At 38.1% G+C, this 25,875-nt stretch overlaps 1 protein-coding gene across 8 annotated transcripts in view; it reads left to right on the top strand.

Annotated features, from left to right (window-relative positions):
• The window catches only part of DLG2 (discs large MAGUK scaffold protein 2), a 1,049,275-nt gene that overhangs the window by 681,375 nt on the left and 342,025 nt on the right, over window positions 1-25,875 (top strand). For 7 of the 8 annotated variants that reach the window (XM_072850809.1, XM_072850805.1, XM_072850803.1 and 4 more), the window contains one exon: window positions 12,464-12,588. In XM_072850809.1, the coding sequence (XP_072706910.1) occupies window positions 12,464-12,588 (125 nt within the window). Of the gene's footprint in view, window positions 1-12,463; window positions 12,589-22,732; window positions 22,992-25,875 lie in introns of those variants that run through there. The other variant, XM_072850807.1, reaches the window with a different exon arrangement.

Here is a 25,875-nt window from a genome sequence, read left to right as displayed (position 1 = left end):
TAGACTCATGTTTTTTCATGCTATGAATAACAGGAATTTAGTGACAGAAAAGCTACTGGTAATACTAAGAAAACTAGATCTGAAATGTTAGGAATTCAGATAAAAGATTGGATTTTCAAAAGCGTTTACTTGTAGCCTGGCTGTTTCTTTTGAAATAGGTGGTAATTCTATCAGACGTCAATAGGAATAGTTTGATTCTTCTGAAAATTCCGCTCATCAAACTTATTACTATACTTGAATAGGCTTATCTGTGTGAGCAGCACCTGTGTGTGAGCCAGAGGCATCTCGGGCTGTGATCTTTCCATAGACAGTCTGAGATCAAGTGAAAATGTCTTTGTTGGCTTTTGCTTTTCTTCTTAAAAAGTGTGCATTGGTCAACTTATAGTCTAACTTCCATTCGTCTGGCAGGAATCTGTCTGTTCCCCAGCCTGTCTTCCTACCACCTCCAAAAAGGCAAAAGTGGCATCTGTAGAGCTGGAGAGGAGAGGACTTTCTTTTTCCGTGAATCACAAGACCATTATTCTCTGCCAATGAATCACTGACAGCCACCTTTAAAATAATGTTTCTGAACTTGAAAATTCCTATTAACTTGTCCTAGAAATTTTTAATATGATTCAATATGATTAATTACCATGACACATATCTGAAGTAGGACATGAGAATTTAGAATTCCTTTGCATTTTCAACAAAAAATAATATCTGATATTATATGTTATTATATGAATATTGTTGGGAATGGTAGTGTAGTCCTGTTGCACAGTGTTCTCTGTATTTATTTATATATGTTCATACTATATTCAGCACAATACCAAACATTTTACAAGTGTTGATGTAAGTAAAGGAACAGTGAATCTTATCTCAACTGATTTCTAGAAGGGCAGGAAAATATTGCCTAGGGAATGTTTTTAGCCAAGTTTGGCAAACAGATACCAGGTTAAAGATTCCTCTTCCCTTCTTCCTCCCAGAAAGACACCTGTAAAATTTATTTTTTCTAATATAAAGGAACTCTGCATTTCTCATATGACAAAATTAATTCGTTTATTTTCAAAGAACTGTGTGAAAGTTATTCAAGGTACAGTTTTAGCCATGAGTTTCAAGTGACTTTCATAGAGGCCATGGCAGGAAAGGCTCTGCACTTAAGAATGTACAGGTACAAATCTTGGAAAAGGAATTTTTGTAGGGACATATCCATGCAAAATGTTTAAATAACATGTAATTGTTAAAATAAAATTTAGAAGGGAAGTTTTTAGTGACTGAACTATTCTTAGGCTGGCTGCAGTTTTTGAAACCTTGTTTTCTATTTGTGACATTGGTATTTCATAGAAGCAGAGAATAATTCAGTTTGGAAGGAATTTGTGGAGGTCATCTAATCCAAGCTCCTGCTCAGAGACAGACAGCTTTGAAGCTATGTCAGATTGTTCAGGGTCACAGCCAGTCAGGTTTACTAAGAATAAGAAACAAAATGGACACTGAAATGAAACGTTCCAATAAAATAGGGTCAGCACAAAGTTGGAAAAAATGATGAGATTTAGATGTGTGTCTGTGAAAAACAAAGAAGAATGAATTGCTTTTCATGTTATTTATCCTTCTTTGTATTTCTTCCCAGTGAAATCTATAGTTGAGCATCACGGGGCCTGAAAGAAAAGTCTTAAGTGTTATTCAAAAGAATAAAGTGTTTCAAAAACTTACTTTAATGTGTATTAAAAGAGAAGGTAATGCTAAGCTCTGTGTGCTTAAGAGTAGTGCAATGATGGCAAGGTAAGTGATGCATCAGAAAGAGTACTCAGTCATTTGCCTTTAGGATTTGTGCTTGAACTTGAAAGCCTTAAGGGCCTTTTAGTTCATTAATAGTTTAGCTTTTTCTTCCAGATTACATGCCCTGAAAATCAGGATTTTGAATAAGGAGGCAAATTAAGACTTTTACTCATGCATTTCCTTTGATGCAGGATTGAATAAGAGCTGGAAAGAAAAGATTATCAAAATCTTATAATGGATATAAAAATTCCAGAATTTTAATCTAAATTATTAACCATATATGTATTTCAGTAAAGAAATATAACCCAAGAAATTGTTGGGCTATAATATGTTAAAAATATGCTAAAAAAATTAATCACAAGATGAGAACTAAGTATACTTATTTCATATCTGTGACTATGATAGTCAAATGGAAAAGAACAATAGCTTAGACAATAGCTTACAACTTGGGCTTATTCCAGCACCTTTGATACTTAAGGAGTCTCAAATTCCCCTAAGTGCTTTACAAAGCAGTGCTATAGTGATCATGCTATCTGTCCAAATAAACCCATTTAGGCACGCAGCAGTTTTTCAACACAAAGACTTAGAGCTACAAACTGGCTTAACCAAGGAGTTTCCACATAGTCTCAAGACACCCATTGGGGTTTTCATAGCAATGAATTATCAGCAGAAAGGGATGAGACGTGTCATCCTGTAGAGAGGAACTGAAGTCATCAGTAGGAGTTTTCCTCTTTCCTTTTAATTGCTAGCACTATGTGGTGAAACCCTGTTGGTTTCCATAGCTTCAGTAAAATCAGGTTTCTGTTCCCTAAGTCCTTGTACAGAACGTGACTGTCTACTTCTGTCACAGAGTTACATTTAAACATGTCTTAATTTCCTCAGTTTTTGCAGATAATTGCATTATGAAAGCTTCAGTGATGATCATGTCAAAGTTTTAAAAGTAGCCTGACTCTTGAATAAGCTTTGCTATTCTTTTAATTCCCGTTAGTGTTTTACTCTTACTCCTATTCTTCCCCACTCCCCTTACATCTAGTTACTATTATCACTTAGTGGGTGCTTTCCTTTCCTTGATCTGATTTTTTTCACTTTTGATTGTGTAGTCCTGGGAGTTCAGAAAGCTCTCAGGGTCTGGTTGATTAGAAGACTAGTGGTAGCCTGGAGAGACACGATATGACAAAGGAAGATTTTTTCAAGTAAGTGAAACATTTCACTCCCCAGAAGCAGCATTTCCCTCCCCCAACCACCATGCATCTGTTTTTTGATGAAACATCATGGATACTTAGTTTTCTACCATGCTACTTTTCAGCTACTCATCAGGCTGTGTTTTCTGTGACATTTGTTTGCTTTCATGGTATGTAGCTAACTAAGGGAGGAGGTATGTTGCCTAACTTTTCTGTATGAGAGAGACTAGGCAAGGTCATGATGCTCCCATGATGCTGGGAAAAACTATCCCTACAGATAATACTGAAGTAGGACAAGAAAAACGTTGAAGAAAAAAGTAAGCATACATGTTTGTCACAGCTCGGAAGCTGTTAACGTGAGCTTAATAGAAATACAATAGTGAAAACCAAACCTGAAGAGAGTTCACATCTAAACTTTTGCATCCATCCGTATACGGGCAGAGGAGGCACTAGCAGTTTTTCAAGAGATTGCTTCACTGTGGTAGTGGGTTCATTCCTTGTCTAGATTTGCTGGTTTACAGTGTTGTAGATTTCACCTGTATTATGAAAACCCAAATCCATTGGATCTTTTTTAAAATTCTCCTTCTTGAATGCTGTCCTTCATCTGGGCAGAGCTGAGAACAATATCCCTCTACAGATAACAAGTGAGAGTAAGCATACGAAGCAGATGTAGTCAAAGCAGTTGTAGTCGTGTGTATTGTGGTTTTGTAATGAATGTGCTGAACCTGATAAGGGGCTTGAAAACAACAAATGGCACCATGGGAGATGAAAATCTGTACCATATGGAGCATAATATAACTATGGAGTCTCAAAACTCTGACTCTGGGGAGTGTGCCAGCATACGTGGGAGAAGTGAGAATTTCATGAATTATGTTACTCTTGAGTAGATTTGAAAGTACAAAAGAGTTCAACAGCACTCTGATAAATATGCAAATGTCCTTGTTCTCTGAATGAGACAGAAATGTGGCTTTGATGTTTAGGCTTTTGAAACTTGAGCTTTGGAGAAAACACAGTAGAAGAAAAGTACGGTATAATATAGCCTGTGCAAATACCTGAAAACATTGCTGGAATGATTTAAGTTTAAAGACAGGATTAGATGTGGCAGGATTAGAAAGGTCTAGTAGTAGAGTGGGAGGTGGCCAAAGAACCACATACTGTATGGCAGGAAACGGTTTGGTTATTTAGCATGTATCACTCTCTCTTCAGAATATAAACACAATGCTAGTATAAATGCCAGATTGTGAAAGAACTGCAAAGCAGAATCCTGTCTTATCTTAAAGATCTTAGACCCTTGAGTAGGTAGGTTTAACAAACATTTTCTATGAAAATCATGAATAAGATGGAAGTGTTTTGCATATTATAAAATCACCTGATCACTTCAGTGGGATGAAGCATTAACTTGCTAAGCTGTCGCTTGCAACGTGGCTGTGTGCTGTTGAACTGGGCATTGTTGAGTGATGGGTAAGACACTCCCATTATATATGTGCTGTTAAACTAAGCATGGCTGAGTGAAAGGTAGAAAAAATCCTGTATCACTTCACTGTCAGGTGAATAAAGGAGACTTGTATTTTTTAGGTGAGAAGTACGTTGTGGAGAAAAATATTATTGAACAAAGTCTGCAGAAGTACTTAGTACCCGCTGATCTTTCCAGCAATCTCAGATGATCACCCTCTTCTTTGACTTGGTATATCTAGAGGTATTCCCTCTATATAACCATCTTAGGTGCCAAACTAAGTAATTTTATATGCTTTAGTACAGAGAAAAAGAGAAAGCCTATGAAGGACTATTTCAGAGCAGCAGCAAATCCTGGTCTGTTTCTAATCCTCCCATGATTGTCAATTAGGGTCAGAGTTTTCAATCATTTGTCTCATTTGTGACTATGTTACTTGATTCACTCTACTTGCCCCACAGCCCTTAGTGTTTTTTTTTCCCCTGACTCTTGCCAAAAAAATTAATTCCCCACAGTTTTCTAAGCTTGACTCATTCTCAGCTTTCACTTTCTCATGCTGTTGAGTAGTACTTGGAGAAACCTAATATTCTAGAACAAGGATGTATGTGGTTTATGGAAGGAGGTGTTATTTTTTTTGTCTCATGGGAGAAGGTGTTGGTTTTTTTCATCTGAAATGGAAGTATCCTGAGGGAAGAACTCTAATGGGAGCCAAAGCTGGTAGCAGCCTTAGCCAGGACTTAGGTACTGCTGTTTTGTAAAACTGTTTTTGTCATTAAAAAGGTACCCTGTGAGAGATTAATTTTGGACATAACAGAAATTTGCTGAGTATTCCAGCGAAACTGTTTTGCATATCTGCAGAAAACAAATATTAGTTTCATATTTTACTTTTTATAAGAAGGTTTCAGAGGTATGACTTCACTTAAGCAGAAACATAAAAATTAAAAATGAGTACTCAGTGATTAAAAAAACTTACTAAAATGTATTAAAAAAATCAAGTTTCAAATTATGTGTCTCTCTATGTTTCATAGTTCAAGTAAGGGACATGTTTTTCCACCATCTGAAATAAACTCAACAGTAGTTTACGAATTAACATTTCCTTACAGCAACATTTACTGATAGGAAGGTGCTGCATTAGAAGACTTGAAAAGCAAAAACAAGTAAATCTCCTTTTTAACAAACATAGCATAATTCCTAAGCCAACACCACCATCAGAAAAGTGTGCATTACTTACACAGAGTGATAAAGTGCCCTGCCTGTAGCAGCCAAAGCTGAAAAGCTTTAGGATTTTGATGCACGTATGTCAAATTCTGAAATTCTGTCAAATTTGGTATGTAGACATACCAAGTCTACATGGACTATAGAGGATATGACTTGCCTTTGTATTAAAGTATTTTGAAATTTTGCATAAACAAGAGAAAACCAGCATTGCTTAGATTAAAGAAAGGTTAGGATTTACTGAACTTACAGATCATTAGTGCTCTTAAAAAGCTGAAGGATAATTCCCGTTGTAAAATTCAACAGACAACTTTTTAAGGAGTACCAAGTAACAAAGTTGATAGGGTCATTGAAAGTTGTAATACAGGAAGACAAATAAAAAGTATAGCATTATTTAAGAATGAATCAGGTATCATTCTGTGAGCTTTCTCTTGACTAAATGAGCTTTCTCTTGAGCTTTCTCTTGACTGCAAATTTAGGCAACAATTCATACTTTAAAGCCATCTGTAAAAGATGTGAGAGAGAAAAGCATTCCAAAATATGGCTGTGAACACCAGAGTAGAGGTAGAAAGCCTACAGGGAAAAAAACAAAACCAAAAACAAACAACATCTTGAGATAACATTATAACTATTTTAGGTACACTATTAAGAATAAAGAACATTTCTGTTTGTGTTTAATACGCAAAATTCTGCTTCTTATGAACATGTGATTTGGCAAGAGAAGATTTTTTTTAAAGTCTCAAAATTTTATAGGAGAACAGAATTATTGCAAGATTACAAATCACAGATTAAGCTATTTATTATCTAATTAACCATTTTTTCCCTATCACTTTTGTTCAAAATTTTGCAGCATTTTGCAGGTGTATATTATCACGGCCCTTTCCCTTTCTCCACTATTCCCCTAGCAATAAAACTTTCCACAAAGAAATAGCAACAAATGCAAGCTCACAAAGGCAGTGAGAGTCAGGAATTTTGATTCTCTTTTACATGATCTCATGAATGGACTTGAATGCTTCCTCCACAAACATGTATGCTGTGACCACTCTTAACTTCCCTTGTATTTACTGATAAGAAGCATTTCTTAGGGCCTAATGGAAGAGTTATCATACTTTTCTGTGATACTGTGTTTGGATTTAAATTTACTGTGAAGCAGGAAAACAATCTTATATGATGGAAACTTGATGTTCTTACTGGGACAAAACCCTTGAAACCAGTGGAAAGCATTGTAGGCTTGACTTACGTCAATTCTTTTATTTACATGCTACTATTTATTTATTATTTGAGTAGTTCAGCACATTACAGCTTTATTAACACTAACTTATATTCTGTAACAGCTAAGGAAAATAGGTCCCTTAAACCTTTAAGTAAAAAAAAAATAAACACAGAGATCATTTCAGTAATGGAGGCTGTGGGAGTATGTGTTGTCACCTGAAACAGCTTTCAACCTCTGGAAACCATTCTGGGAAATACAGCTCCTCGTTCTGTCTTGGACTTTTTGCTGACTGATGGATTCTGTGAAACAGGCTTCCTAGTACACTGCCATTAGAGGATGAGGTTGCAGCAACAGTTAAGTGAATTCTGTGCAGTTCATGTCTATTTTTTTTCTAACTTAAATGTCAGAGAGCTTCAAAATCATGTCACTTCAGAAGATTATCAGAAATTCTTTTAGGAGCACTGAAGTAATTAAGTCATTCAAAAAGAGTCTGTGTGAAGCTGGTGTCAAACACTGTGTTCTGCTGTCACCTGATTGATTAGAATGGGAAAAAAAAAAAAAAAAAGAAATTAAAATGGAAAACAACCTCTATGTGATTGTGGTATGCTTATTTAGTGTGGTAAAATACAAATCTTTTGGGCCCATATATGGAGAAACTCAGTCTGCCCTTGATGTGCATTTCTGATCTCATTTCTGCATCCTGGGCTTATATTCTTCTGTGATTTTGTTAAAGACTGAATGAGTTTACATAATTTGTAATCAAACTCTGCTCTAAGGCAAAATACATCTCTTGAGCAGAAAAAAAAGAAAAAAATGAGACACAATAAGGAGGAAATAATTTGTAGAAGTGTATGGAAGGCTATCATCCATGGAGATCTGTAATGTCATGGGAAAATAACTTCAGAACTTCTCAGGGTCAACTTAACTCTGTTTCCATGGAAGTCAGTGTGGAGCACTTCTGAGGGTTACTCTCTGATAGAAGAAAAATGCTGCAACCTATGAAGATGCAGCCTGTTATATGACTGCTCATAGTGGTGTGTAAAAGTAGAAGAAAGCAAGATGGAAGGCTAAGTAAAAAGAAGGATGGGTCTAATGGCCTTCTGGCTGCCCAAAACCATTACCTGGTGGGGATTCTTACTTTATTTTTGTGATCTTTATGTTGGCAGTATAACAAGTCTTGAGGGAAGAGATTCAAACTGGCCAGAACTTGCAAGTTTTATTTTCTTTCCCTGGCATGTGAATCATCCATCATCTTATTCTGACCCTAAGTGCTGTGTTTCAGTGTTGGCAGAAGGTATAACACCAGTCATCTGAAGTGATACTCTGTCTTTGATGGAGGCTGTCTGCCGCTCCAGGGCCAGAAGAATTACAGCCGGGCCTCTTCCCTGCTCAGGCTGAGCTATAAAGAACTCAGGTGATCTGTGTGGAGGTGCAAAGCCCCATCTGAGAAAGGCATAAAGGAGGCAGGCTTGTGTAGTAAACCTTAAGAAGAAGTACTGACCTTCCCTTCAGAGGAGAACAGGAAGGAGGCCTCTGGGGCTGGGCTGGGAGAATTATTTTGGTTTGGTAGTTTGACCTAAGTTTCTCTCTTTGAAAAGTAAAGCTGAGCCAAGAGAGAAATTTGCGCTTGATGGTAAATCCCTGAGAAGCATGAGATATCCAGCATGAATAGGAGGAAACTGAGGCAACATTTTCTTAAGCCAAACTGGGCATGTTGTACTATGCTAAGCCTTTTGTCTGTGTGCATGACTGAGGCCTTGCAATAAAAGCTGGGGAAGCTAGTAAGAAACTAAACTAACAATTAAAAAAATACATTCATGCATCTATTGCTGAGTAATTTTATGCAAATCTTCCCTGTATAGTTGGTAACTAATTATATGAGGTTTTTATAGTAGTAGCAATTGAGAACTTGGACAAAGAGATGGCAAGATTTAGGTCAAGAGATAATTTAGCTAATATGAATTGAACATAAAATTATTTGGATCTGGACGCTTATGTATTTGGACATGCGAATAATAATGTTTGAGCAATGCCATTAAAGTTAGCAGGTCTGAGACTTGTTCAGAGTCTTTTGTCCCCTACATATGTTTTGGGATCTTTGGCTAAATCTCTTCTACCGAAGAATCGTGAAACAAAGCAGGCAAGCATATTTAGACCTAAATATGAATCTTAATTAAAAAGTATCAATGGAGTATCCCAAAGGAGGAAGACTTCTGTTGCTTTACACCTCTTCTCCTCTATATCAGCTGCTATTAGTTCTTATTAACCATTTATCTGCACTGTCACTGGGCCTCTGAGCTCATTGTTAACTTGCTTTGTAAGCATCCAAGAGAAGTAAGGCTTGGAATAGAAAGAGGGCAGTGAATTAACTTGACAGATATTTATGGGGAACCACTCCCAAACATGAGAGTCAGCATGAGAGAAAGCGTGAATGTTCCACCTTGGAAAATGCAGTGGCTAAGTGATGGTTCAGCTGCTGTTTTGGGCTGAGGGAAGGCAGACATTTCCATTGGTTAACATGAAATGACAGGGAGACAGACATACGCCGAGAAAAGCTGTGAAGATAATTAACACACTCTTTTTTTCTGGGATGGGGACAAAGGAGATGCAAAAAGTAAAGGGTGGGGAGCTAACCCTTGCAGAAGGTTCAGGAAGTGTTGTGCGAGTAGACAGTACTTAATTGGAACTTGGAGTTATAGCTCTTCAACTATGATGAGTTTTTAATCTAACAACCATATGCTGATGAGCCTGCACACTAGTAAGACAGGACAAAGCATGAGGGAGAGGAGGGATCTGTACAACAGTATTGCTGCTCAGATCTGAAGTACAGTAGCTTTTAACCAGAATGTTCCTATTACATTATTTTTCACCCCAAGGCTCTAAAAGGCCAGTTACCCATAAGTCATGGTAGCCATGCTTTTAGCCTTGTTGGCCATGAGCTGAAGTACAAAGACAGAAGATTTTTCCATGTAGCCAATGCAGATCCTTCGAGAACCACAGTGAAAAAAACTGTAATTGCTCTTAGCTTTTGCAGTACAGTTTCTGGTGCAGGAAAGCCTTGCAGGGATATACCTAGCTGCTGAGGCAGCTAGTGTGGGACACCTTGTAGATCCTGTTGATCAAGTCAAGGACTGCAGCCACAATAATTGCTTGAAATTTTCTGGATACAAAACTTCCAGTAGGAGTGCTGCCCTGTTCTTTTAAAAGGTTATTCCTAAGAGGAAGAATCGGAATAGTCTTGCAGTATAACAGATGCACATTTATGGATAAATGTCAAGGGCTAGCACTGATTCTCCTGAGAAGTCTGTAGCAGTTTTACCACATCACTGCTTACAGTCAGCATTGCTATATTTTTTAGCTCTAAAAAGTTATCAGAAAAAAGTACGGTAGGAGGAAAAGAGTACAGGGAAAGTGTGAAACCTTTTCAGAAATTATTTCCTGCTAAGAAATCTAATGAAATTTATGTGAAGAACTGTAACACCTAAGCACACCCCACATAACAGGCAACCTTTGATGGTTTTTAAAGCTCTTCAGGCACACTTTTTTATTATGATACAGCTGTTTCTGTTCCCTAACCAACTAAAAACTATGTCCAGATTTCTCCTTGCTACCCTGTTCTTCCTCTTTCCCTATTAAAAGTAGGTTTTGGGGATTTGGAAATCCACCTCTATTCAGAAACACAGGTTATTGCATATTTTTTTAAATCTCTTTGGAGTTAAGAATAAAACCAACAATTTTATTTTAATTTTTTTAGGTTTTCTTTTTCTTTTGAAAAAGAAATTCTACTTGATTAAAAATCAAGTATTACTTACTCAAACTTTCTAGAAATTTGTCCTTGATTTTAGTAGCACTTTAAGGCTTTTGTTCCAGGCTTCCTGAAGTGTGTATGAGTTTGCATTTTTTCATTCTTATGTGTTGGAAGATTAGCTTCATTAATAATATGACATATAGAAGAACTTACAGGAAAATATTCTTAAAGTATTTCTAGAGTGCATGATGGTGTAGAGTGCACTGTATAATTAGGCATTTGTTAAAATATTGGGAAAATAACTTGAATCTGAGATGATCCTAATGATGAAAGGGAGATTAAATCAAAGATTTATAATGCTGGCCTGGAGATGTTTATGAACTACAGAAAATATACCCAGTGTTTCAGTATTATAATGTTTTTCATATTATAGGTAGCTGCGAAGCACTAAGATATGTGTAGTCCTAAATCCTTCTCCTTGGATTATAAATTAGTTCAGTACTGAAAATTTATTCATAATTATATGCTGATAGCAGAGCTGCAGATTGCATGTACATCTCTTGAGTAATGAGAACTGCACCGCTTGTGAATGTAGAAGACTGATAACAGAACTGAGAATTTGACACGCTGCAGGCAGGCAACATGCAGACTTTCACACACAAAATGCATTGCATGCCTGACCTACTAATTGAAGTACAGTTCAAACCCACAGAAATTTGATTTGATTTAAATTTAAAAAAAAAAGTATAAAGTTGCCATTTTTATTAGTAACTCCTCACTAGGACTGAACCGGATACCTGTCCACAAGCAGCAGTGAAGGAAACAAACTCCCAATAATCTGAGAAGCTGATGAAATAAGAGAAAGTATTTTTACTGCCCTGAACATATTTCATTCACAGTAGTGTACATATTCTGCAGTATCAATAGTGTTGTATTACTGTGATAAGCCAAAATGCCTAATTATAAAAATACTTTGGGATGAGAGAGACATAAAGGATCAAGTATTGCGTTGAATTTTAAGAACCCCCTATGCATAGGAGGGGTTTAAGACTTAACCCCCCCCTATCTAGCTTTCTACAAATAAGAAAGAATCCCTTGCAAAAAATAATGTTAGTTTATACCGAAAAGTGCAATAACTAATATGTACTTAATGTTAATTTATACAGAAAAGTGTAATAACTAATATATACTTCCAAAAAAGGGTTAGAATTGTGGGTTTGAGTTGTATGTGAAAAACAGTGACTTAATTTGCAAGTGTTTGTATGTGTTTACATGCCTGTTTATCTTTCATGATATTCTCACAAGTAGTAAAAGCAGTAAGTAGGATTACTGAGTAGACCCTCATAATGTGCCTTTCAAATACTTCATTCTAGCAAATCAGTAAGATGAAAGAAATAGTTTTGGTTTGTGGATTTGGGTTTTTTTAAAGCAGGTGAATCTGAGAAATGATCATTTTTCAACAGAAAATGGTGTACTAAAATACTTCAGAGCTAAATGTTATTCACTGTTTCTGTTTATAAATGAGGGTGGTTTTTAAAGTCTTTTTTCAAAGCTCTGAAGTGTTTTCAGCCTCTAGCTCTCATTGACTTGGATAAATTCATATTGGAGTTCAGATGCTAATTTATGTGACTCCTTTTGAAAACAATTAAATTTAGGTCAAATCCTGTTTCTGTAGGAGCATCCATTAACTCTGCCATTAACTCTGGGAAATCTTTGTGTTCACAGCCTCTGTTCTTTAACTGACAATTAATTTTTTCTGACTGAGTCACCCGCCTTCAAGTATTGTGTTGCCAAATAAAGTGCTTTCTCTAAGAAGCAAGGATACTTTGCTCATGCACTGCAAATAAATTCTGTAGAAATCTAGCATCTGGTGATGCATTTACTTTTTTTTATTTTTTCAGGGGAATTCTGGCCTGGGGTTCAGTATTGCTGGAGGAACAGATAACCCACACATTGGGGACGATCCTGGGATATTCATTACTAAGATTATACCAGGAGGAGCTGCAGCAGAGGATGGAAGACTCAGGTAAAATCTAGCTCATTATGTACACTTGGAAAGAAAATGCATCATTATTATAAATTATTCTCTAAGACAAATGCGAACCGGGTCTTTCATGGGATCAGGGGGAGTAAATGAAATGACTAGAGTCTCCTTTCTGCTAAGGCAGGAGAGCTGATTTAAGTAGCTTAAAGCAACTGAATGAGGTTAGTTAAGTCCTGTATAAAGGGGCATTTGCTGCTGCCACCTCCATCTTTGTACCAATCTTTTCATTTAGTACAAAAGGCAAGATGGGGCAGAAGGAGGAAACAGGCATATCAGCATGAAAGTCTTCTCTGCTTGGTCTTTGTATGTTCATGGCTGAAGAACTATGCATTGGTGTTATACCTTAAGGCCATCAAGACTTCCCAAACTACAGAGCCATTGCTAAATAGTCATAGCTATTTGTAGACGTTCCCTGTTATTTGACTGCAGTAGTGAGGTGGGCTTACCTCTCTTTCAAAATATTTTTTTGCTCTGTGAGGATGATGCTATGCTCTATATTCTGAGTCACCTCCAGAGTAGTCTACTTCTGTAGCTCCTGAGATGGACACACAGGTCACTTGTTGTGCTTCTCAAATACATGGTAGCAAATCTCTTAAACAAGAGGAACCACAGAAGTGCTTGTGCTTCTCTTTCCTTATGGACTGAATGCAGAAAGGCTTCTGTCTGTCACAGAGACTGCCACACATCTGTCAGTTGCAAAGCCTGCTGAGGCTCCGAAAAGGCAATTTAGCTGGAAAGGCTTGGGATAAAATTCTGAAGCTGTCATGATCTCAGCACTGGAATCTAAGATCTGGGAGCCTTTGCCAAAAACAGATGGTCTAAAATTCATGAAATGTGACCAGATGGTGACAATACCTTTTTTGCCAAAGCCTTTTCCTTTAATTCAAAGTTAAAAGTAGAGGGAATTGGCCAGTTTTTAGAGCAAGTTTGGGGTATTTCTTATATTAGGTTGGTAATTTTATTTTGGAAACAATTCTTATTTTTACTGTGATGGTGACGAGGAGTCATGGTGGTTGGCAGTGCCTGAAGAATTTATGGTCTAAATAAGATTGTAGACAAAAGGAGTAGGAATAATGTCACATAACTTTATGACTAAAATGCAGCTATCTACCCCTAAGCTAGTCATCTTAGAGTGTCCTAATAGTCAGTGAAGAAAAACCTAAGCATTTCTAGGTTGTGATTCATCTCATCCTAAAGTCAATGTCTAAAATAGAACAGAAGAATCACATCTTAAAAGGGCCTATATTTTCACTGGTGACTCAAACGAAAAGTAGTTTCTTCAACTAGTTCAGCTGTAGTGATCTATATTGTAAATGGCTGCACTGGGCCAAATGAGCTTCATGCAAAACAGAGCAGGAGGAAAGAGCACTATTTGGAAATCATGCTATCAAATTTGACACTGAACAGCATAAGGGGGTCTTAAACCTGCATCTGCCTTTCTACAAATGAGAAAGAATCCCTTGAAAAAATAATAATATCTTTTTAGTAGAGTTTTTAATTACTGTTGAAAGCTTTTCCAGTTTAAGCCATTAAGAAGACAGAAGCCATTGCAGTATTGTGTCATGCTATCGCTGCATGAAATCAAGTATTTCATAACTCACTGTTACACTAATTAACTATTGTAAATTTAACTCATGATTATTTAGTAATTACTGTGGTTTAAAGGTCTTAGGAAGACCTTCTAAACCCACAAAAGATAGCATACTAAGGCAATTAATTAATCCATATTAAGATTGGACCTGGCAAACTTTGTGTTTTGTAATAAACGTTCAGTAGTACAAGTATAGTTATCTTATTAACTAAGACTTAGGTAATATTCTTAGAGTATAGTATGTTAGCACATTTTGAAGTACAATGTTACAATTGATGAGCATATATTTGGCATGGTTGTTTTTCCTATTCTCATTTGTAAACATAGTTTACACCAAACTCCTTTCTTGTTAATACTGAATACCTGAATGCAATAGTTCAAATTGGATCTGCAGAACTTTTTTACTTCAAAGAAAACTGCAAGCACCTTGAAATACGTCTCTGAAACTGCCATTAGGGAAATGGTTTGACTTAATCCTATGAGGTTTACAGTAAATAATAGGAAAATCTAAATTTTTTTAGCTGAATATCACATGGTATGAATTATATTATACAGAGTATCTGGAGTTCTGTATGCTCCTCAATGCTCAGAGGGGGTTTTTTTCTGCCTCAGTTTCCCACAAGCTCTTCTAAAACTTTGTAGTACATGAGAATTTGCACTGACCCATCTTTCTCAGTCTTACAGTCAAACACAAGCTGCATATTTACATGATGCTTTAACACTATAAAACATTGCTTTTTCAGTATTTTATAGTGAAATGGCAGAAATAATTCAAAAGATCTCACGATGATTTCCAGAAAAAATTCTGTCTGGAATTCCATATCAACAGGTTTATAGGTTTTGACAGTGAGACTTTATTTTATTTCACAACGTTTTTCGTAGGGGAAGATTCCTCCTTTCTTTGTTTTAGCTGGTAAATGTGCGTCACTTTGCTACAATGCTAGCAAAGACAATCCTGCCATGTTTTAGGAACACCTGAAAATTTATGTATTGGTGATCGTTACTGATATGCCACTGAATAGAAGAACTATCCTGGGGCAGTCTCCACTGACTCACCTACATGATAATTCATTTTACATAACAGAGAGTTTATCAGCTAAGGCCACTCTATAGGAACAAAAATTCAACAACATGCAGTAACATCTGCCAAGAATAGCAATAACCTGAGAATGGGAGATTGGTGTTTATGGACAGTAAAACTATATACTTTCTGGTGTCCATTTTTACTTTAGACTCTGCCTGCAGACACTCTATATTATATAGCAGTGTGGACTGTTTGAACTGGCTTCTAAATCTACTCTCTGTTTTTAAATCATAAAAGCCTGTAAAATCACTTTTACTGCATTTTTACATGAAGTCCCTTTCATCTAACTCAGCTGAGTGAAGTTCTTTAAATAGCGAAATTGTGAAAGTGACCTGCAAGAAATTGACTTAAAGCTACAGACCCTTCCAAATCTTTTACATGTATGTATGGGTTGGCAAGTGGAGGAGTAGGTCAACTGGAGCTTCACGTAACTCCAACAAAAGCAAATGCAACCTCTTGCACCAGGGAAAGACTAACTCTATTGTAGCAGAGGGTGGGGTTTGCCAGGCTAGAAAACAGCTTTGTAGGGAAGGACCTGGGAGTTCCTTTGGGCAACTTATAGTTATAAGTACATAAATATCAGGTATAAATACCTGATGGGAGGGAATGAAGACAAAAGAGCTAGACTCTTACCAGTAGTGCCCAGTGACAGGGAAGAAGCAATGGACACAAATTAAAACACATGAAATGCCATCTGAACATCAGGAAACACTTTTTTACTGTGAGGGTGACTGACTCTGGGCACAGGTTGCCCAGAGAGGTTGTGGAGTCTCCATCCTTGGAGATATTCAAAACCTGACCAGACATGTTCCTGGACAACCTGCTCTAGCTAACCATGCTTCAGCAGGGAGGGTTTGATGAGGTGATCTCAAGAGGTGCTTTCCAACCTAAATGATACTGTCATTCTGTAATTTGCACCTGAGTCAGCAGTGTGTGCCGACAGCAATGAAGACCAGCACGGAGGTCAGCAGTGATATACAGAGGAAGGACTAGAGGCAACAGTCACATGTTGCAATAAGGGAAATTCCAATTGGGTCTGCGGAAAAAAAAAATCTCTTTAATGAGGTTATGGGATCCTTGTCTTCAGAGGGATTCAAAGTTCATCTGGACAAAGTCCTGAGTCATGTGATTGAACTTTGAAGTTGGCCCTGCTTTGAGCAGGAGGTTGGACTAGATGACCTCCAGAGGTCCCTTCCAGACTGAATCGTTCTCTGATTCTGTAGATTATTCTTATATATAAGACCTGTGTGTGGGACTGGAACAAAGGTGATTAAGTTCCTGGGTTTCTCTCCTTTAGTGGAGAACAGTACTTTTATTGACAGTGCATAGTGTGGGTTTGTATCACTTCATGGCCCGTATCTCCACAGCAACACTTAAAAAATAGTAAAAGTTATCAGCCACTTTAGACTACATTCATTTTAATAAAACATTCCTGGTTTTGAAAGACCTTTTGAACTTTCAAATATTAATAATAGAATCATAGAATATCTCAAGTTGGAAGGGACCCATATGGATCATCAAGTCCAATTCCCTGTCCCTGGCAGGACTACCTAAAATTAAACCGTATGACTAAGGGCATCGCCCAGATGCCCTTCAACTTGACAGGCTTGGTGCCATGACCTCTTCCCTGGGGAGCCTGTTCCAGTGACTGACCACCTCCTCAGTGAAGAACCTTTTCCTAATGTCCTCCCTGGACTTCCCCTCATGCAGCTTCATTCCATTTCCTCGCATCCCATCGTTGGTCACCAGAGAAAGGAGATCACCACCTCCCCCTCTGCTGCCTTCCTTGAGGAAATAGTAACTACTATGTTTACATATTATCCTCCCTGAAATGCAGTGACTTCTAGAACTGGTATAAGAACCAATACACTGCACAATTCAGATTTTAGAAGACATTTTAGGTAAGTTAAGTGGCACAATCTCCTAATCTTGCAAAATACAGAAAGCTGTGGAATCTTTTATGATGTCCATATAATCGATAGAAAATAATTTCATATGTAGTAAATAATATATAGTAAATAATTTCATGGAATACAAAAGAATTAATTTCGGATTTGATTACTTTAGCTAAATTTGACTATAATAAACTTGGGACTAACTGAAAATTAGTTTTTTTCTGAATGCTGCATACCATGTTTCTTTGAAGCTTTGCGTTTCAAGTTAGTGACAGAGAATATAAAACCTCTAGGAGTAGCAACCATTCATACTGAGATGAAGGAGAATTTCTTTCAACAGTTTGATCTTTTAAGACTTTTGATGCATAAAAACTTCTGCTTCTGTCCCACAAGTGTCAGTTGTCCATGGGCAAACATCTACTTTTTAATAAAGAAGCTCTGAATTTAGACTTCTTTTACTCTCTAGAAGAAAGAGAATTCCAGTAATTTATGGCTCAGTGCCTTTTTTTGTTTTATTTGAGTTTGCGTCAGAGAAAAAAATACAGTGGTTGGCTCAATTGCCTAGATAAAGCAAGGAACTTCAATATACTATCTCAGCAGTTCCTTCTACTGACACTTATTGATCACAAGTGAAATTCTGGCTTCTAAAAGGCAACACACATCTAAAAAATTCACCATACTCTGTGAGAACAAGAGTGATCAGCTTATGGAACTAGAAGCACAGTGTAGTGGTATAACTTGATTAGGAAAAAAAAAAAAGTAAAAGAATAATGAAAAGCTTTCAATTATGACCAAGTTCAAAAGAGCAGAGACTCCCAAAATATGGATTTCTTTCCAGCAATCGGAAACCAAAACTATTTTGAGTCAAAAATCATTCTTTCTGTTTATATTTTCTCACAGTCCAATTCCAATTTTATGGTGGAGATATTTTTCTCAAAACTCTGTCTACAGAAACAAGTGGGTCATATGAGTTCCTTATCTATTGCTTTCAGAAAATACATCATTCCTTTTTGTGAAGGCAAGTTTGAAAATGTGAATTTTAAAAGGCCTTGGAATCTAAAAAACAAATAAAAGAGTCTTGGATAGAACAAGGATTAAAATCTTATGTTTCATACCAATCCCATGGTCGCAGGAATCTTACTGAAACTGTGATTCAAAAATCAGTTACTGCATATGTGACTGAATATGAATGAGTGTATTCACAGGGCTGTGAGAGAGATTTGGATGGCCTTGAGCTTGAATTTCAAGGGTTAATGTTGTACCAAAGGTTATCTTGGTATTTGAGCCTGAGCTGTACTCAAGAGGAAAGAGGGTTTATATGAGGGGTGAGTCAAAGGGAAGAAAGTGGTTGTGCCTGGAGGCACACTGCCCTGGTAAGCTGCCCGGACTTGTAGCTCTTTCATTCATTCTTCTTCTAGGAAACTGGTTTCCAGTCTCTTTCCATTTGTGAACCTATAAGGTTTTTTTTCCTTAGGAGCATGAATATTTGTAAGGAGAACATAAACACGTTGAGAAAAGTAGATCGATTGCAAGTTACCTTTGGCAGACTAATCAGAAACAGCACACGTACCCCCAGCTATCTGAATACCATAGGTTAAAAACTACTACGCCTGTGCAGTGTTTATCTTTCCCTTGTAAATGTGTCTTTCCTGGTATTACTCTAATTACTGATTGTCAGGAGGTTTAGGATTGTGAAACTGCAGCATTTTTAAGGCATGCGCTGTTGTTCTACCATCACTGTAATAGTTAGCCCCATTGGATTTTTTTCCCCCAGCTCTCAAAGTGATTTGGTGTGGGGGAAGGAACATAATACACATGCTAATGGGAGGAGACAAGGACCGAAATAACTTGCCCTCAGTCATCTAGGAAATCAGGGAGAAAGCTTGGAATAGAATAGTGATTCCTTCTCTCTCGTATTTCTGTGCCTTACAGGCTTCAGCTAAATGCCTACCAGCAAAGGTTTTAAACAAATTAGAGTTCCCTTCAGTTACCAACTAAGCCACTGATGTGTCAAAGGATTATAAATTTAGCTAGGTATATGTAGCAAGAGAGGAACTCTTGGTTTCAGAAGATAAAACTCTTTCTCATGCATATTTTGTTAATAAAAAATAAAACTAAGAAAAATGAATTTAAAGGTAAAGACTGCATTCTGATCAGATTTTTTAAAATATTTCTGTGTTTCACTAAAGATGAACCAGAGAGGAAATATTACAGTTTCATGCTATTTGTTCAAAGCTTGAAAACTGGAATTGAGAAGCACACTGGTATAAGGACTGTGTGCAGTTTACCTGAGAAACTCAAAGAAAAGAAGAAATGGAGGAGAGGAAACAGAAGCGAGTCCCCACTTGGGAGTCGGCTAGATGAAGGACCCCCTTCAGTCTTTGCCCCACGGGCTGTGCTGACAGTGCTTTGCCTCTGATGAAAAGTCTGAAACTTAAATCCCTCCAACAGGCACACAGTTGTTGCCTGGTGGTATCCATTTGTAGCTCTAGATTGCTTACTAAGAAGAAGTGAATTAAGAGTGATAATAGGAAAAAACTAGGGGCTTTTTCAGATCAATGTGAAGAGCTGTTCCCAGAAGAGATCATGTTCTTTACAAGTGTGTCAGGTGTCTCTAATGCAGCTTGGGCAACTGGCTTTATTTCACCGTCATTATATATCAAAACAGAAGTGTGTCTGCTTTGTGATTCACGGCCTAAGTCCCTGTTTGTTAACTTTTGATCTTGTATTAAGCCTATCAGTACCAGGTCTATGTGCGTTGCAATGGCATAAAGCTTGTTCAGGATGTTATTATAATTACAGTGCTGCCACAAAACACTGATTCATATCTGCACTGTTTACAGGCCTCTGACAATGCTATTAGTTCAGTACATAATTTAGTAGTAAGCTAATAAGAGACATTCACCCCATTAGGCAAAACATGCTTGCTTTGCAGACAGTCATAAATTAGATCATGAATTATTGACTGCTCACTCTGTCCTGGTTTGTGTTAGGAAGTTTGATCTTATTAACTCTGTTTGTCTGTGTATCTGTGCGTATAATTTTTGAGCTACTGTAGAATAAAAAAAGGATAGAATTACCACAGGGGATCCACATGAAAAAAGGCAGGTCACAAAATCAAAATCCGATTTTCATTCATTATTTTTAAAGTTGAAGATGGCTTACTCTGACTCAAGTTTGAAATTATCATCTTATTTTCATCAATGGAATATGTTACCGTGTAATTCTCTTTTCTGTTGCTTTCACCACTTCACTTTTCTTTAGCTGAATCCTTCTTTTTCTCTTTTTTCCTGTGTGAAGTTTACATTCCTTATTTGATACTGCAGAGCCCCAGCGTGTCTCTGAATTTAATTGTATTTCTGCTTTTCCTACTTTGAAAATAATTTGGTAGGCTGTAAAAATTCTCTTATGCAGTGCAAGAAAGGAAGGTGAATTCATGTTTTAACTGCTAAATTCTCAGGTAAATGGAATAGAATTTAATGGGAAGAAAAAGGTACTTCTCTGGCTTGTAGTATTTGAAGCTGGTGAATGTATGGGCCTCTTTATAGACAGTAGTGATGGACATTTTTGGAGGAGTTTTCTTTTGTAACACAAAGGTTCAGTTTCTTCCCCCTATAAGTGTCTGAGCTGTTTTCCACTAATTGAAACCACTGCTTGCAAATAACACTCACGCAAAGTAGCATGTTATTAGGACTTGAGGTACACTGCAGTTATATAATGCCCATTGCAGTAGGTATTTCATGCAATGGTACTGAACTGGTTAACAGGGCTCTCTCCCAAGAGTTCCTTTAGCACCCATCCTGCCTGAAATTACAATCGCCACAGACTGCTGCAGCAGCAGAACAGCACCATGCCGCTAAATCCAGGTGATTATTTCATCAACATGTTTGTACTGCTACTGCAGTTACAAATTTAAATAGCTCAGTGATAATTTATCTGGAGTAAGAAACCTTCTGTGGTTACATACCTGAGAAATCATCAGCTCTCTATGGAGTATGGCATTAGTCAAAGAAAAAATATTTCACATCTGTTCCTGTACTTGACAGGTGTAACCCTCTGTGGTACTGCTGAATTCTTCATTTCTTTCAATTCCCACCAAACCTGAAAATAAGATTTTGCATGAAAAAGAAACTGACTTAAACTATCATTAAAAATTTAAGTTCTTTATAACCAGCAAAGATCTGATTCTAAAACTTTTAAGAAAAAGCTTGGTCAACTTTTTTGCTTCTGACAGCCAAAACCAGTAATACACAGTGAGACAGTCTGCTCATACGCTGTCAAAACTCTTGGCTGTGGTTTGAGTAAACACTTTGGATTTTCAGACTTTAGCCAAACCATATTTCCTGACAGTACCTCATCATTGTTGTCACATTCTTTACTCCGCTTTTACTGCAGATGTTAGAGCAGGGCTTTTAAATTTATTTCCTCATGGCATGTGAGTTTTAATACCAGCCTTGCGAGATGTGTGAGTACTTTGTTTGGATGTGTTGCTTACATCATCCCATTCTGCATGTTACTCTGAATCATACCATTACAAAAAGCAAGCTTTTTTTTTAATACATACCTATTTGCATTCTACCCAAAGTTGCAGCCAACTCTATGTTAAGTGTGTAGCCTATGGTACTGATGCTCTGAAGCTGCTGAAGTTTCTTACTGAACTTGAACTACATGTTTTCTCCTCCTTCATTTTTTTTAACGCTACACCTTTGTTTGGAATAGCTATTCTGAATCAAACCGGAGCAGAAGGGAGGGTTTTCTACTTGTTAGTGCAAGCGCCTGGGAGGCAGGACTGCTTAGTTTTCTTCTCAACTTGCTATGCCTGATCTGTGGCAAGGCTTTTCTTCTTTTGTGCTAAAGTTTCCCCATTTGTAAAATGGGTATAGTGATCATTATCTTTGCCTCACGGGGGATTGTTGTGAAGCTTAAACGAGTTCATATTTGCAAAGCACTTTGAGAGGCCCAGATGAAAAGTTCTTGTAAAAATACTGAATCTGGAATTGCCTTCTGGGTTATCTGTTGTAACTGGTTTTCCTGCACAAACCTGAATACGCTTCAGACAGTGCTAGTGTCGGTTGGGAGGATTTGAACCACCGGTGAGGAACAACCCAGTGGTGTGGTGCACTTAGCAGGCAGAGCGTATCTCAGTCCCAAGGAAGCGCCTCGTCCTTCCCCGGCCCGGACTCGCTGAGGTCGGCCGAGGCGGCTGCTCTTCCTCCCGGCTCTGGGCCTCGAGGGCCCCGCATGGCGCTGGAGCCAGCGAAACCGGAGGGCTCGGAGGGTAAGTCAGGGCTGCGAAGCCATCCCTGCCCTCTACCACACCTACAGAGCCTGGCCTGGGGCATCTTCCACTACCTGCAGAGCAGCCCTGCAGCTGGGAGGAGCTTTGCAGCTTCCTGGTGCCTTCATTCATCTCAGACTTTACTGCGTTTTGTTTTTCTTTCCCCTTTCTTTATCCCAACACCTTCTTCTCACAACACCCCACAGCTACCTACACGTCGTTTTTCTCATTCTTCGCCTCTCCGCTGTCCCACTTTGGCCTCTGGCTTTGAAGGGCAGACATGAACGCTTGTTCTGTGAGCAGAAGCTTTCCTTCTGGCCACCTTTAGAGGCTGCTGTCTCCGCCGGCTGCCAGAGCCGCCCAGATCAAGCCGAGCTGCCGAGAGAGGCTGGATGCGCTGGGAGTTTCAGTGCTCGGTGGCTAGTGGGAGTAGTTTCAGAAGGAAAGCATCGTACATGGCAGTGGCAGGAGACGAGACGCAGAGAGACTGAGGATAACTGGGGAGTTAGAGAACGGACGGAGGAATGGAAAAATGTGGTAAGAGCAAAGGATACCAAAGCTGAGGATCGAGCCGGATGAGATATGCAGAGGGAGAAGAAATGCAGGGTGGGAGAAGTAACTTAATTTTGGGAGGGAGGAATAGAAAAAGGAAATAGTAGTTCCTATAGAACTCGCAAAAGAGTTTAATAAAGAAAATTTGACACAAGTTTGAGAGCTCATTTCAGGGAAGCCTTCCCAAGCGCCTGCCAGCGTCCTGCCCACCCGGCTGCCCACCCTCTGCATTCCCCCTCCCCTTCCTGCCCTCTCCTGCCTACACCTCACTGCCTGCTTCCTCTGCCGTCCCCTCGCTCTCACGAGCTCGCGATCAAACACAAGCATTTAAACAAAAACACGGGCTTGTCGGGCCTACCGGCTGATCGATTGCTAATCGGGCGTTTGGCCAGTGACTGCTGACTTTATCTGGCAGAGCTACTGGCCTGAATGACCTCAGGCTTGTGTCTGTTCTGCACTATTTCAATTCTATTGTTTTTAGTAAAGTCGTACTTGATTTCCGGTAAGTTAAGGTAGGAATCTCAGGTCTGATAAGTACAAAATGGTCCTTTATGGGTGGAGAAGTGTTTTGATTTGTGTTTTATACTGGTGTGTCTGGCAAAGGGAAGGGCTCATCCCTAATCCAGCAGCCTTACCTTGACAGATGTTTGTGTATCACAGTCCCTAACTCTGCTTGAAAATGATGTGACTTATGCTGGGGGGAGAGGAGTCTATCTTATGCAAGGGGCATTTTAAAAGGAATAATGTGCAAAGTGAAAGATCGTAAACTCTGTGCAAGATTCTATAGGTGTGGCTTACCTAGCAAAAGAGAATTAATTAGCCTTGAGTTATTGTAGCCAAGCAATAACTGAGGGCTTGATGTCGCAGAAAATCAGTTCATTATAAATGATTTAGAACAGCTGTACCTCCAAAAGCATTATACAGCGTCAGGATATCATCCTGCTTTCAGGATGTTTGTGATGAAGAAAAAAAGAACAAGAAAAAAAAAGGAGAGGTCCTCCTGTTATAGATCTACTTAGGCTTGACTTTTCTAAAAGTTTATGCTTGAGTCTGTCTTTGTGCAAACTGACTGGGTGTTAGCTACTCCTCCCTCAACCCCATATGGCTACACCCTGTGAGATGAGCTACCATCAGCTAATAACTACTTCCCATTCTCAGAGTGTGTAAGGAGGTGAGGCTCTCCTGGGAGGCATTAAACCAAGTGAGGTTTTGCCTCTCTCTTCACACTGCATTGGGTTTGTCTGTGAAGCATCCTTAACCTCTCTGAATTTTATCAGACACAAAAAGAACAGCACTTTGTAGTGGCGTTGTTGGCTCAACCTTTGAGTAGATAGGTGAGAAATTTTAACTGTATGGAGTTTTTTTTCCTAAGGTGAAGATGTAGAGAATGGTATTTGGAGTTGATGTGGAATTTACCACCTTTTTTAGCTCCTGGATATTATTGGACATGTTGCATGAGGTCATCATGAATACATTTTAAGTAATACCAAGTCAATACCATGCAGTGAGCATTCATATAGTTTATGAAACTTCAGCTTTTGTATAGCTTCAAATAATAATAATAATAAGGTCAAGTTATTGATTTTGAAATTGGCATTAGTTTTGAAATTTTAGTAACAAATTCACTCCTACAGCTAAGAATTGCCTCATATTAACTGCTTACTAAGCTTTTTTTGGAAATCAATAATTTAAAATATAAATGCTTAGTGCACTTGGCAGTAGTAAATTTTTGAAAGTTTTCAATATATGTGGCAATTTATTTAAATTACACAGTTTCTTTATTTGACTGATAATTGTTTAAATAAGCTATTTTTTAAGTCTCCCTTGCCCTGTGAGCATTTCTCAATGGGGTGCTGGCTGCATCACTGCATAAAAATTTGCTGTCTACAAATTTCAGGTCTAAAAAGACTTCAGAATACTATGCGAAAGCTGAGCAAACATTTTTTTGATACAAAATGAGGTCCAAATTGCTTTTCAGTGGCAAAGGGAAAAGAGTAAATCAGGGCTTCCTTCATTCAGGAAAGTAGTGGTGAAATCACCTTTCAGCTCACCTCTGAAGGGGAACCTGCATTCACCATCCTTCTCTCTCTGGGGAACACGAGCCCACATCTTCCAGAGGAGTAATCCGACCATTAAACTGGAGGGGCTATGAAATCAATGTATTTTATTCTTTCCTTCCAAAGCTGTTTCACTTCCTCAAAGAGAAGTAAATGTTAATTGGGTCAGAGCAACCTTGCAGTGAGCGTGCTGTTTGGAGCGTCAGGTACAGGTTGTGGACCAGGGTCTCCTCTCTGTAGTTGTCCTGAGCGCTGCTCAGCGGTGATCTTACAGGCACCTGCATTAGTTTCTATTGTTATTATGATTCATTAAAGATTTCATCAAGTCAAAGCAAGAGGCAGGATTTCTTTCTAGTCTCGTGATTGAGGAGGATTTCCTGAGCAATGGGAGATTTTGACTGCAATTTAAGAAGAGCATTGCATTATACAAAGTGCAACAGCTCTGTGATGGAAGCAGAGGTTAGTTGAAGTGTTTCTCTAGGAGGTGATATTGGATAATAAGACAGCAGACTGTTGTTTTGATTTTTGTTTCCCTGACTGTCTAACCTTTTATTTTATTTCATTTGATTTTATTTTAATTCAAAATGTATTAGAATTAAATGTATTTTTGGCTTGACTGGAAAATTTATTCAGCATAAAACAGTGTCATTTTTGTCAAGAAAAAATGTAATAAAAACAACTTTGACCTGAACTGCATTTTTTTTCAGAGTTCAGTTATAAATCTGTAGGTGTTACAGCCAAGAGGCATTCAGATAGATAGAAAGATGGGTGGTGGTGTTTCCATCTCTGAAATTAAATTAGTGTTAGCAGTA

The sequence above is a fragment of the Ciconia boyciana genome, chromosome 1 (assembly GCF_034638445.1).
Source record: "Ciconia boyciana chromosome 1, ASM3463844v1, whole genome shotgun sequence".
Classification (NCBI taxonomy): Eukaryota; Metazoa; Chordata; class Aves; order Ciconiiformes; family Ciconiidae; genus Ciconia; species Ciconia boyciana.
The sequence above is the reverse complement of the archived record's forward strand: the minus strand, read 5'-3'. Positions and strand labels throughout refer to the sequence as shown.